The following is a 15,076-nucleotide window of genomic DNA, read 5'->3' as shown; positions in this document are numbered from 1 at the left end:
AATTGAATCTCATACATTCATTCGTTTGCAGTCCTTTGGGTCCTGTTACTAAAAAAAAATGCAGATTTGGACATTAATTGCTGGTGAAATAATGATGCACCATAGCAAAATGGTAAAGCAGCTAAGCACTGAATGTATTTAGCTGTCTGAGGTTTGAGAACAGAAGAAATGCCATGAACATCTCATATTTTTGCTTTAATTGTGAACTGATTTAATGCAGCCCTTTGTTAACATTCATGTGTGTGTGTGTGTGTGTGTGTGTGTGTGTGTGTGTGTGTGTGTGTGTGTGTGTGTGTGTGTGTGTGTGTGTGCACGCGTGCATAAGGTGAGCTCTGAACCTTGAATTTTTCTACAATGTTTCTTTAGCTCCACTCAAAACTATGTTCAAAGCTTCCAATTTTGGCTAAGAGAATGAATGGATTAATGAAACAGTTTCTCAGAAATATCACTCAGGAGCTCTCAACACTGATTGGCCTAGATATTAAAATATAAAATGTGCTAAATCTCATTAATCATGTTACAAGGCACTAATCAGAGGGTCTGGTCAAACCTGGTTGAAATTGTAGCCTGATGCTTAATTTGCATATTAGTAGTGTAATGGAGGGAGTCTGAACATAAGGTTTTGCCATTCCCCATCTGAAGTGCATTTTAACAATGATCATAAATGGAAATAACTCCAAAAATAACTTTTAAAAATAATCACCATTTTATATTCAATATAAAAATCAATGGTTTATATTCATCAACAAATCTAAAATATTCCAATTCTTCAGGTCTTTTATCCAGTTTTATCCAGTTATGCAGTCTACTTTTCACTTCAGCAATCTTTACAGCTTTACATCAACTCCCACAAAGGTTGTAACCTGAAGTCTGCGGTAACATGAATTATACGCATTACATAGTGCTATTTAAGGAGGTGAGAGTGACATTCTCATTAATCTCTGCCCACTGGGGATAAGTGGACAAATCGAACAAGTACTGACCCCATGTATTTACATTTAACAGCAGAAGGAGAATCCCCATAATGTTCATAACGATTCCAGACTTTATCTGCACAAACAAAATTCAATTAATTAATGCCGCATAAGATAAATTAATAAAAACATTAAAAGCATCACTGATTCTTAAAAACTGAGACCATTGTGACAGCATGTGGTGATCTGTATGTATGACTGTGTATGGGTAGCTGACCCGCCCACTGATGACTCACTCCGGAGTAACTCATCCCCTTGTGACCTGGCCATAAAGGTCAACCTTCCTCCTCCTTCATTCAAGCACATGAAATTGGGCCAGTTACAATCTAAAGTGTTTTAAGGCCTATTGTGTTTCTCACTCACTGTCTTTGGCATTATTGATAGAACGAATCACAGAAGTTCAGCTAAAAATCTCTGGTCGGCATTTGAGCACCAGTTTCAGTGACAAGTGTACTGGGGAGAAAAGAACTGATTATTTGATGGATCAACATGAGGATTCACATGATTTCCTTTGGAGACCAGAACTGAATGAATTATCCAAACTGTGCTTTGACTATAATCCTATACTGTCAAGCCGTCATAGATTCTGCCTGGTCGGTGCAGAAAATAAATAGCAGAGAGGTTGGAAACATTTGAAGAACACCTTTAATACACTAACATCATCTTCCAAATGAGAGAGGAAGGGGGAGAGAAAGGGAGAGAGAGAGAGAACAGGAGAGAGAGAACATGAAGGAAAGAGAATACGAGGAGGAGAGAAAGAAAGAGGGAGAGAACATGAGAGATGAGAAAACAGGAGAGAGACAAAAAGAGAGAACACAAGGGAGGGGAGAGAGAGAGAATTAAGGGGCGAGGAGAGAGATAGATAAAAAAACTGGAAACTACAAGCAAAGAATGTTAAGTATATGGAATGAGCTGCCAGAGAAAGCTTTGGAGATGGGTACAATTTCAATTTTAAACAGGTACTTGGACAGGAAAAGTTTGGAGGGATATGGACCAATGCAAGCAAGTGGGACTGGCTCAGTTAGAAAAACTGGCTAGCATGGACAAGTTGGGTTAGAGGGCCTGTTCCTGTACTGTATGACTCATTGACTCTCGATATCAAACCAACTCCCACTTTCCCATGTTTTGGCTATCAAAAACAAGAGGACTTAGGTTTAAGGTGAGAAGAAGTTTCAAAGTTTCAAAGGTCTGAGAGGTAATACAAAAAGAATGATTGATATTTGGAAGACACGGCTAGAGGAAGTTATAGAATCAAATACAATTACTATATGCATGTAGATGACATGTGGGAAAGGCACACAAGGATGCAGTGCAATGGAGGGAGTCATGTGATGCTGTAAGGTTAGGACATAGGAGTCTGACTCTCCTGGTGAATTAGCAAAAATGTACCAAATAAGAAATGTTTTAAACTATTAAAATCTTTTAAAGTGCATTTAAACACTGTTACAACATTTTAAAAATGTATCCAAAGAAAAACTTTTGTTGCCTAACTTGGAGCCCGACATGAAGAGAAGAGAGATCTGAGGCCTACCACAGGTCAGAAGCAGGGAGTTAGCATTCGAGCTACTCCCTGGGTAAGTGAGCCTGTCAAGGGAGCTTCTGCCGACGTCGCTTTCCCGCAGCGATGGAGAGTTGGTATCGGAGAAGAACCCAGAAGTGCATTGTGGATGCATGAAAAGCTGGGGCTTTCAAAATGTCATCAGAAGAAGAGTCAGGCTTGCAATGGACCAGCAGTGAAGAGGAAGATCAGCAGTTAGAAGAGAAGGTACTGAAAGAAACTAAATCTTAAAAGTAAATGTAAATTAGAAGATATAACCAGCAGTGATTTATTAATAAAAGAATTTCATGAAATTAAAAGAGAAGTGAATACTGGATGCTGTTAATAAAATTAAGATAAATTTGACAAACTTGATGGGAAAATGAAAAAATGCAGAGAGAAATGCATCATGTGGATGGAGTTACTATCGTGGAAGATTCCACCACTGCTCTAACTGGAAAATCAGAAGCGCCAGCAAAAAGTGGATATATTGGAAATATTTAGTAGAAGAAATAACATTAAAATAGTGGGTCTTAAAGAAGGAACGGAGGAGCAAGGTCCAATTGTTTTTTTTTGTTTATAAAATGGATTCCTGAAGTACTGGGCCAAACGAATTGTGATCGCCCTATAGATTGAAAGACCAAAACCACTTCCAAATCAGAACCCCCAATACTAAGACAGAGAGAGGATTTTGACCCTAGTGGAAGAAGGGGAAAGAGCAAGGAAAGGCCCTCTTGAGAATGTGGGTTTGCTTAAAAAGAATTTAACCCAGTTAGGAAGATTCTTTGAGGAAAAAGGGTATTGATTTGTATTGCATCACCCTGCACCTTTGAACATTTTCTTGGCTAGAGGTTAGTTCCTCTTAGTTATAAGTTCCTTTTGAGCTTTGTACAAGCAGAAGAATTTGTGCAAAATCCTTCAAGAGCCCAGGTGGAATGAAGAACCAGAAGAACAGATGTTAATGTTTTAGATTGACTAAAATTACTTGGCGGTTCATGTAGAATTGAATAATATACTGACTACTTATTTTTCTTGTTGATTTTTGAAATTGATTTGAAAATGTTTTTGAATACGTGTGTATTAAATTATTAAGGATTAACATAGCAGGGGGGTTAGGGAGGAGATGAAGCTCTGACTCCTACTGTATCATGTGGGTAATTGTGACCTTGGTTACAACCCGTCAAATAGAGGGAGTTAGTGTTTGGCATTATCTAAGTAACACTTACGGGAGTGGGTGGGGAGGTGTTATTTTTGTTTATTGCTGGAGGAAGTACGCACCAATACTTTGGATCTTGAATAAGAGAGTTGAGGGAGGAGTCGTCACAGGTGGAGGCTGAGGAAGGAGTAGATTAAATTTTAATGGGCTAAATAGACTGTGAAAAGAGAGTATTAGCATGCATTAAGAAAATGGGAGCTTTCTTGTAAGAAACACATTTAATTGAAAAATAACATTTGAAGCTAAAGAGAGACAGGGTGAGCACATAACAGTTTCTGCATTTAATTCTAAGGCAAGAGAAATGGCAATTATGGTAAGAAAAAATTTCCCAATTGAAATGCAAAATGTGGTAACTGATCTTGCAGATGGTACATTGTCAAATACATTCAGAATTATGGACTCTTAAATCTCTATGCTCCAAATGTGGATGATGAAAAATTTATACAGGTATAGCAGCCCACGGCCCACTCTACACAGCAAACAGTCGTCGAACATGACAATCGGGGCAGACAGCACGCAGATGAGACGCCAACTCCAATAAGCCACAGAAATAGCGATCAAATCAGCTAATCACAGCCAGCGGATCACAGGGGGTCCAATCCGGGCCCGTGCATCCGGGACAACTAATCAGCAGCTGGCCTCGCTCAAGCCACCGTCCGGTGGTTACACGACTGCCTGCCTATAAAAGGCAGAGCTGCAGTCCAATAAAGTCAATGACAATTACGCTCCCTTGGTGTACGAGTCTTCTTCCTACCTCGAGATATAACCCGAGCTATAACCATAGTGACCCTGCTACACAGGAAACATTTTTGAATTTAGCAGAGGCAGATGAGTATATTTTAAAAGGAGGAGATTTTAATTTTTGTTTTGATCCACTTTTAGATAGAACTGCTAGAGAAATGTCAAGAGCTAAAGCAACAAAAACTACATTGGTATTAATGAAGGACTTGAACTTGATAGATGTGTGGAGGAAAATTCATCCCAGAGAAAGGGATTATTCTTTTTATTCCTACTCCAGAATTGATTTATTTTTAATTTCAGCACAATTACAAGGTAGGATATTAGAAGCAGAATATAAAGTGAGAATTTTTTCTGACCATTCACCTCTAATAATGACGATTGTAATGTCTGATAAAGAGAAATCAGTTTCCAGATGGAGATTGAACTCATTATTATTAGAAAGAACAGATTTTTGGGACTTTATTAGAGAACAAATACAGTTGTTCTGTGATGCAAATTTGAACTCTGTGAATGTTAAGTTTGAAAGCATATTTGAGAAGTCAAATTATAAGCCTTAATCCTAAAATCAAAAAAGGAGTATATGAAAGAGATAGATGGACTAGAACAAGAAATAATGGTTTTGAGGATAAACACTGGCAATTGATTGATAAAACTAAACTGACAGAACAAAAAAGGCAATTTGGAGAACTAAACAGAGGTATTATGAGTTAGGTGAATGATCACATAAAGTATGTGCATGCAATTGAAAACGGAACAGGTACCAATAGCGGTGAATGTAATTTAAAATTATTTGATTGTCATTAGTTACAAATCTCAATAAATAAATGAATCTTTTAAGAAATTTTATTCTAAATTCTATAGGCCAGAGTCTTTAGAAGATGAGAATAAAATAGAGAGATATTTATCTTGGATACATTTACCTAGATTTACTATGGTAGAACAAACAGAATTAAGTGCTAACAACACCACTAGAAGTGAAGGAAGTAATCAGTTCGTTACAAAGTAATAAAGCATCAGGCGAAGATGGTTTTCCACCTGAATTCTACAAAGAATTTAAAGATTTATTGATTCTTATCTTTATGGAAGTCCTTGATCGAGCATCAATATCACATATGCTTCCAAAATAATTTTCAACAGTAATAATTACTGTGATACCAAAAAACCATATAGAGACCCTTTGAATCCTTCATCTTATAGACCTATTTCATTACTGAATGCAGAATTTAAGATTCTTGCTAAAATACTGGTGAATAGGATGACTAAATTATTACCTAAATTAATAAATATGGATCAGACAGGCTTTGTAAAAACAAGAAGATCAGCAGACGATGTGGCCAGATTAATTAGTATTATACATTTAGCACAAAAAAGAAAAGATTTATTGCTGTGTCTTTAGATGCAAAAAAAACCTTTCACAGATTGGAATGGGACTTTTTGTTTAAGTTGTTAGATAAATTTGGGTTTCATCAAACTTTTATAATTTGGAGAATCTGCATAGGAGAAGGCCACTCCGATATAAAACCTACGACCCAAGGACCTCGCTGCCACGTCCCAGCTTGCTTGGCCACGGCACACGAACCATGGGTGTAAAGGGTGGGGCCAGTACTGCGCGCACTGCACTCCACCTAAAAGCTCCTTTGCGCAGGCCCGAGGACAGGTCCACGTCCTCCCCCTCCACGTCCTCCCCCTCCACGTCCTCCCCCTCCACGTCCTCCCCCTCCACGTCCTCCCCCTCCACGTCCTCCCCCTCCACGTCCTCCCCCTCCACGTCCTCCCCCTCAAAAGATGCTCACAAATCAAGCTAGCATGCTGGAACATCAGAACCATGCTAGACAAGGCTAACAGCCACCGACCTGAACGTCGGTCTGCCCTCATTGCACATGAACTCCTCAGACTTGACATCGACATAGCCGCTCTCAGTGAAGTCCGCCTGGCAGATGTAGGCAGCCTCCAAGAACGCGGCGCGGGCTACACACTCTACTGGTCTGGCAAGCCTTCGGATGAACGACGCCTATCTGGTGTAGGCTTCATGGTCAAGAGCTTCATTGCCTCCAAACTCGAAACCCTTCCGACAGGCCTCTCGGACCGAATCATGTCCATGCGACTCCCACTTCAAAACAAGCGTCACATCACCCTCATCAGTGTCTATGCTCCAACCCTCCAGGCGGAACCAGCAGAAAAGAACAAGTTCTACACCGACCTGCGCAACCTCATCCAACGTACCCCTACAGCCGACAAGGTTGTCATCCTGGGCGACTTCAACGCTCGTGTCGGCAAAGACTCAGAAACCTGGCCAGGAATCCTGGGCAAGCATGGCGTCGGCAAGTGCAACGACAATGGGCGCCTCCTGTTGGAGCTCTGCGCAGAACAGCGACTTGTCATTACAAACACCCTTTTTCAGCAGAGGGACAGCCTTAAGACCACCTGGATGCATCCCCGATCCAAACACTGGCACCTCCTGGACTACATCCTGGTGCGAGAAAGTGACAAACAAGATGTGCTCCACACCAGGGTCATGCCTAGCGCGGAATGCCACACTGACCACCGGCTGGTTCGCTGCAAGCTCAACCTTCACTTCAAGCCAAAGCCCAGGAACAATAAAGCCTCCAGAAAGAGGTTCAATGTTGGAAACCTGCAGTCAGACGAAGCGAGAGGAAACTTCCAGGCAAACCTCAAAGCAAAGCTCGACGTTGCAACCCGCCTCACGGACCCGTCCCCTGAAACCCTCTGGGATCAGTTGAAGACTACCATACTGCAATCCACTGAAGAGGTACTGGGCTTCTCCTCCAGGAAAAACAAGGACTGGTTTGACGAAAACAGCCAGGAAATCCAGGAGCTGCTGGCAAAGAAGCGAGCTGCCCACCAGGCTCACTTTACAAAGCCGTCCTGTCCAGAGAAGAAACAAGCCTTCCGTCGCGCATGCAGCCATCTTCAGCGCAAACTCCGGGAGATCCAAAATGAGTGGTGGACTAGCCTCGCCAAACGAACCCAGCTCAGCGCGGACATTGGCGACTTCAGGGGTTTCTACGAGGCTCTAAAGGCTGTGTACGGCCCCTCACCCCAAGTACAAAGCCCGCTGCGCAGCTCAGACGGCAAAGTCCTCCTCAGTGACAAGATCTCCATCCTCAACCGATGGTCAGAACACTTCCAATCTCTTTTCAGTGCCAACCGCTCAGTCCAAGATTCCGCCCTGCTCCAGCTCCCTCAACAGCCCCTAAGGCTAGAGCTGGATGAGGTTCCCACCCTGGATGAGACATATAAGGCAATCGAACAACTGAAAAGTGGCAAAGCAGCAGGTATGGATGGAATCCCCCCAGAAGTCTGGAAGGCTGGCGGCAAAACTCTGCATGCCAAACTGCATGAGTTTTTCAAGCTTTGTTGGGACCAAGGTAAACTGCCTCAGGATCTTCGTGATGCCACCATCATCACCCTGTACAAAAACAAAGGCGAGAAATCAGACTGCTCAAACTACAGGGGAATCACGTTGCTCTCCATTGCAGGCAAAATCTTCGCTAGGATTCTACTAAATAGAATAATACCTAGTGTTGCCGAGAATATTCTCCCAGAATCACAGTGCGGCTTTCGCGCAAACAGAGGAACCACTGACATGGTCTTTGCCCTCAGACAGCTCCAAGAAAAGTGCAGAGAACAAAACAAAGGACTCTACATCACCTTTGTTGACCTCACCAAAGCCTTCGACACCGTGAGCAGGAAAGGGCTTTGGCAAATACTAGAGCGCATCGGATGTCCCCCAAAGTTCCTCAACATGATTATCCAACTGCACGAAAACCAACAAGGTCGGGTCAGATACAGCAATGAGCTCTCTGAACCCTTCTCCATTAACAATGGCATGAAGCAAGGCTGTGTTCTCGCACCAACCCTCTTTTCAATCTTCTTCAGCATGATGCTGAACCAAGCCATGAAAGACCCCAACAATGAAGATGCTGTTTACATCCGGTACCGCACGGATGGCAGTCTCTTCAATCTGAGGCGCCTGCAAGCTCACACCAAGACACAAGAGAAACTTGTCCGTGAACTACTCTTTGCAGATGATGCCGCTTTAGTTGCCCATTCAGAGCCAGCTCTTCAGCGCTTGACGTCCTGCTTTGCGGAAACTGCCAAAATGTTTGGCCTGGAAGTCAGCCTGAAGAAAACTGAGGTCCTCCATCAGCCAGCTCCCCACCATGACTACCAGCCCCCCCACATCTCCATCGGGCACACAAAACTCAAAACGGTCAACCAGTTTACCTATCTCGGCTGCACCATTTCATCAGATGCAAGGATCGACAATGAGATAGACAACAGACTCGCCAAGGCAAATAGCGCCTTTGGAAGACTACACAAAAGAGTCTGGAAAAACAACCAACTGAAAAACCTCACAAAGATAAGCGTATACAGAGCCGTTGTCATACCCACACTCCTGTTCGGCTCCGAATCATGGGTCCTCTACCGGCACCACCTACGGCTCCTAGAATGCTTCCACCAGCGTTGTCTCCGCTCCATCCTCAACATCCATTGGAGCGCTTACACCCCTAACGTCGAAGTACTCGAGATGGCAGAGGTCGACAGCATCGAGTCCACGCTGCTGAAGATCCAGCTGCGCTGGATGGGTCACGTCTCCAGAATGGAGGACCATCGCCTTCCCAAGATCGTGTTATATGGCGAGCTCTCCACTGGCCACCGTGACAGAGGTGCACCAAAGAAAAGGTACAAGGACTGCCTAAAGAAATCTCTTGGTGCCTGCCACATTGACCACCGCCAGTGGGCTGATAACACCTCAAACCGTGCATCTTGGCGCCTCACAGTTTGGCGGGCAGCAACCTCCTTTGAAGAAGACCGCAGAGCCCACCTCACTGACAAAAGGCAAAGGAGGAAAAACCCAACACCCAACCCCAACCAACCAATTTTCCCTTGCAACCGCTGCAATCGTGTCTGCCTGTCCCGCATCGGACTTGTCAGCCACAAACGAGCCTGCAGCTGACGTGGACTTTTTACCCCCTCCATAAATCTTCGTCCGCGAAGCCAAGCCAAGAAGAATGACATCAAAGCTAAAGTAGTTACTAATGGACAAATAACCACTCCATTCAAACTGATGAGATCAAATAGACAAGGATGCCCCTTATCCTCAGCATTGTTTATACTACCTCTAGGCAAAGGAGGAAAAACCCAATACCCAACCCTAACCAACCAATTTTCCCTTGCAACCGCTGCAACCGTGTCTGCCTGTCCCGCATCGGACTTTTCAGCCACAAATGAGCCTGCAGCTGACGTGGACATTATCCCTCCATAAATCTTCGTCCGCGAAGCCAAGCCAGAGAAGAAGCGTCGTTAGCAGAGGTAATTAGGAGTGATTTTGGAAATTAAGGGATTGGTCAAGAACATAAAATTAGTTTATTTGCAAATGACATTTTAATATATTTGACAGAACCTGAGACTTCCTTGTGAAAATTAGACTTTAATTTGGAAGAATATGGTAAGATTTCTGGTAATAACGTAAATTGGGACAAAAGTGAAATTATGCTTCTTATGAAAGGCAACTACAGTCACTGTCAATACTCAATTTAAATGGCCAAATGGATGGGATTAAATATTTAGGGATTCAAGTAAATAATAATCTAAAAAATTATACAAATTGAATTATTTCCCTATTACTCAAAAAGGATGAAAAAGATTTTTTTAAATGGATGACTTTACCTATAACATTAGTAGGAAGGGTTAATTGTATTTAGATGAATGTATTCTTGAGAATACAGTATCTTTTTCAAACCTTGTCTATATTATTGCTGCATAGGGTTTTTCAAGAAAAACATGTAAGGAAATTTCTTTGGAAAGGTACAATTTGAAGAGTTTCTATAGAAATATTAATGTGAAAATATGAATTTGGAGGTATACCACTTCTTAACTTTAAGAATTATTACCAAGTGGCTCAAATGAGATTCCTTACTTCCCTTTTTGAAGGAGGAGAAAAACCAGGTTGGGTTAAATAGAATTGGATAAAATAGGAGAGAGATTAGCAGAGGAAATTATATTTAAATGGAACTCAAAATTAATAATTGGTGTTAAAGAGATACAATTGAGGCACTTGATCATTGTTTGGAATAAGATAAATGATGAAATTGGAACAAAAGGAAGTATATCGCCCAAGATGCCTTTGATTCAAAACTATCATACCTTTTTCAAAGGATAATCAATTTTTAAATATTTGGTTTATTAAAGGTATTAAAATATTGAAGACTGTTATGAACAAGGCCAATTGATGTCATTTGAACAAATGAGGAATACATATGGAATACCTAGTAATACTAATTTTTGTTATTTTCAATTGAGAGAATATTTAAGGGAAAAGTTAGATCCAGAGATGAGGTTACCTATTTGTAGTGAGATGGAAACTCTTATTGGGAGAGGAAATACTAAAAAATTTACTTCTGCAATGTATCTTTTATTGTAAAAATGAACTATTAAACAAGGAGTGCATAAATCTAGACAGAAATGGGAATTAGATTTGAATATTACAATTGATGAGCAAAGATGTATGACAAATACTATTAATGTAAGATATAGATTAGTTCAATATAATTTTTTACATCATTTATATTTGACTCCACAAAAATTGAATAGAATGAAATCAGATTTATCAGATCAATGTTTTAAGTGTGGTGAAGAGATAGGTACTTTTTTGCATTCAACTTGGTCATGCCCCATGATAAGACCTTTTTGGGTGGATTTAGAGAATTTTTTTAGAACAAGTTACAGGCATTCTATTTCCATTAAACCCAGAATTATTCCTATTGGGGAACAAAACCTAAATTAAAATTATCAATATATCAATAGCATTAGCAGTAGCTAGGAAATGTATTGCAGTGACTTGGAAATCGGATTCACATTTAGGTTTGGGAAAATGGAATACAGAAATTCAAAATTTAGAGAAAATCATATAATTTGAGAAATAAATATGGTATATAGTTTGCAAATTTGGAGCCCGTATATTTATATTTTAGGTATAATAATGTAGAAATGTTCTTCTAGACTCTTAAGACCTGTGTCAACCTTCTTTCTTAAATTGATCATATAAATTTTGTTGGAGTTCAATGTGTTGGAAAACAATACTCCAAGCAATCCATGATGCTAGCTTTCTTTTTCTTTCTTATTTTGCACTACTATATATATAATTTTTGGAGGGGGGGGGGGTGAGGAGTTACAGGAAGGGGTGGAATGGGAGGGTTTATAACCATCAATGTAATGAATGAAATTTCCTTAATTTAAACATTTATTGTTCTGTATAATGGTTTATTAATTACATGTATTGAAAAATGTAAAATATTCAAATAAAAAGGATGCAATGCAATACATAGATGTGTGGAGAAACTCAGCAGGTCATGCAGCATCCGTAGGAAGGCAGTAAAGTCTTAAAACGTTGGTTATCTTTTACTTATTATGGATGCTGGATGACTTGCTGAGTTTTTTCACCATATTTGAGTATTACACTTAACCCCAGCATCTGCAGATTTTCTTGTTTAACTACAGAATGGGCTTCATGTGGATTGGGCCAAAAAGAGTTGTTGCAATTGTAACCTCGACTCCTGTCAACCCATTCTATCCTTTCACCTCATCACATATCTATCTATCATTACCTTAAAATGTTCAAAGATTCTGCATCTTACTGCCTTTTTAGGAAGAGAATTCCAAATATTCACGGCTCTCTGTGAGAGAGAGAAAAACCCTATCTCAATCTTAAAAGGGGAACCTCTTATTTTGAACCCCTTTCTCTTCCAGTTCAAGATTCTCTAACAAGAGGAAGCATTCTTTCAAGATTCATCCTGTCCATGCACCTTACAATCTTATATGATTCAACCTCACCTTTCTAAACCTTAGTGGTTCCCAGCCTATCCTGTCTGACCATTCCTCATTGGACAAGTCACACATCCTAGGTAAAGAAATGGATATCATGGGTCCTTGAGTTAACAGAGACACTGGAGGGACTCAGCAGGTCAGGCAGCATAAGGAGAAATGATCAATGTTTCAGGTCAACACCCTTTGTCAAGACCAAATACTCATGTTAGTCTAGTAAACCTTTTATGAACAGCTTCCAATTTATTAATATTCTTCCTTAAATAAGGAGACCAATACTGCACACAGTACTCAAGATCGTATTTCACTAATGCTTTACATAATAGAAGTAATTCCACTAGCAATAAACATTAAGGCTTTCTAAACTACTTGCTGCTCCTGCTTACCAATTTTTAGGGTAAAATTTAGGGGATCAACTATAACACGCATACTACATTTGACCGCGGTAAATAATTGTGTCATTTAGGGTATCGGGAGCTTGGATTGCTGGGACTAAGTGTTAAATCAGCATTCGAGTCGTCCGGAGCTTGGATGGGCAGGTGGCCGAGGCAAGTATACGCAGTCAAGCCGTTGGGAGCTCTGGTGGGTAGGTGGCTGAGGTGAGGATCCACGGTTGGCGTGTCGGGAGCTCAGATGGGCGGATGGCCGGGGCTTGAGCACGAGATGGAAGTCGGGGCATCGGGAGTGCTGGTGGACAGCTGGGGGCAAAAATAGGGGGTTGACTTATACACGTTATTGACTATTACATCCGTATATACAGTAACTTTTTGCAAATCATCCAATTTACATCTGCATGCCAGAGCTTTGTAATCTCTCACTACATAGATATTATGTTAAATAGTTAAAAATTCCCTGACATGCATGAGCTGAGAATGAAATGAGTGTTGAAGTATTAACTGGCACGGTTGAGTTCTACAAGTTTTACCATCCACTAGGATCAGGAGTTTGGGGGTTCAGGATTGCGGCAGCATGGTTAGGGTACTGGTTAGTGTAATGCTATTACAGTGTCAACAACCTGTATTGGAATCCCCATGTCCACGTGGGTTTTCTTCAGATGCTCTGGTTTTATTTATCCCCCCCCCCTCCCTAAAAGGATCGGTAGGTTAATTGGTGTATTTGGACAGCACCAACTCGGCTAAAGGGTCTGGCACTATGCTGTATGTCTAAATTTAAAAATAAATTAAAAGTTTAAACAATTCACAGCAAAAAGAAAACGTTCTAAACCTGGGAATACTGATGGGGAAAAAAATGACTTGGGGAAGCAGAAAGTTTGCATCATGTGAAGTGTACCCACTTTGACATTTGTGATTCCATGAGACTGATTGCTCGGTAAGGGAATTCCACCGGTGGTCACTTGGAAGATTTCATTGGATCAGTCTTAATTGTTTAGGAGATCGGAAGCAGCGTTAGGTATGAATAGAAATTCAAACTAAGCCAAAACAGCAAAACAATATATTGGAGTTACAGTACAACAATTTGCTCCGTTGAGAACACAAAAGAGTCAGAGAAACTCAGTTGGGGCATGCAGCATCCACTGGAAGTAAAAGACACCCAGCATTTCAGACCTGAGCCCATCTTCAGGTTGCAGAAAATCAGGCAGATGCCAGAATGAAAAGATTGTGGGGGAGGGAAGGGGGAGTAGGGAGGGAAGGGGGAGTAGGGAGGGAAGAGGGAGTAGGGAGGGAAGGGGGAGTAGGGAGGGAAGGGGGAGTAGGGAGGGAAGAGGGAGTAGGGAGGGAAGGGGGAGTAGGGAAGGAAGGGGGAGTAGGGAGGGAAGGGGAAGTAGGGAGGAGCAGGGGAGAGGCTCAGGCTGACATACAAGAGGTAATAGTTGGATACTGGTGGGAGGGTAGCTGAGATGTGATGGGTGAGAGGGCACAGGATAAGAATGGTAGCTCTCTGATAGAAGGAAGGGGGTGGGAAGCTGGAGGAAGAAAGGCAGAGGGAGAGACCAGGGAGGTGGTTAACAGAAATTGGAGGTGTCAAAGTTAATGCCAGCTGGTTGGAGATTGCTGACACTGTATTATATAAATTCCTATGAGACCACGGACAGACATGTCAGTGTGACAATGGTGTGTGGAACTTTTATATATGTGCTGTATATTAATCACTTTAAATATGTGTGCTATATCTATAACTGTGTTTGCATGTTTTTACACTGAGTTCCGAAGAATGCATTTTCAACCAATTGTATTTTACAATTGCATGATAATAAAAAAATAAACTTGAAGTGGCTGAGGTCTATTGGAGGACATGGCATGATCTCTGAATTGACTTTGTTTCCTTTTTTTTCCTTTCATTTTTTTTTTGTAAATCAGTGCTGGAGCATGACATTTCTTGGCCAGCCTTAGAATGGCATGCCAGAGAAACCTTTCACTGTGCATGACAAGTCAAGTTTATCGTCATCTGATTGCAAAGTACAACCCAATGAATTAGCGTTCTCCAGTCCTCAATGCAAAACACGCAGAAACAAACCAGTCCTAACACACATACCAACAAACAATACATATGCCGGACAAGTATTCATAGATATAAATAAATATTGCTTCCTGAATATGAGAGGCTTGGAATGGTTAGTGTGAGTAGTTCCTTTGGTCATTCAGCATTCTCACTGCCCGTGGGAAGAAGCTGTTCCTCAGCCTGGTGGTGCTGGCATGTGATAATAACAAATACATTCAGGAAGCTTAATGGCTGAGATGAAAGCCCCATAATTCCACAACCATTCATTATGTATTCATGAAAAATCTGAACGATCAATTT

General features: G+C 41.2%; 1 protein-coding gene across 4 annotated transcripts in view; it reads right to left on the bottom strand.

The window, feature by feature from the left end:
- Positions 1 to 776: 776 nt before the first annotated feature.
- The window catches only part of slc13a3 (solute carrier family 13 member 3), a 67,757-nt gene continuing 53,457 nt past the window's right edge, over positions 777 to 15,076 (bottom strand). For 3 of the 4 annotated variants that reach the window (XM_069888171.1, XM_069888169.1, XM_069888172.1), the window contains one exon: positions 780 to 1,050. In XM_069888171.1, coding sequence (XP_069744272.1) covers positions 895 to 1,050 — 156 coding nt within the window. In that variant the 3' untranslated portion in view covers positions 780 to 894. Of the gene's footprint in view, positions 1,051 to 15,076 lie in introns of all 4 variants that reach the window. The other variant, XM_069888170.1, reaches the window with a different exon arrangement.

Source organism: Narcine bancroftii, chromosome 6 (assembly GCF_036971445.1).
Source record: "Narcine bancroftii isolate sNarBan1 chromosome 6, sNarBan1.hap1, whole genome shotgun sequence".
Taxonomy (NCBI): Eukaryota; Metazoa; Chordata; class Chondrichthyes; order Torpediniformes; family Narcinidae; genus Narcine; species Narcine bancroftii.
Note: the sequence above shows the minus strand (reverse complement) of the source record. Positions and strands in the feature narration are given on the sequence as shown.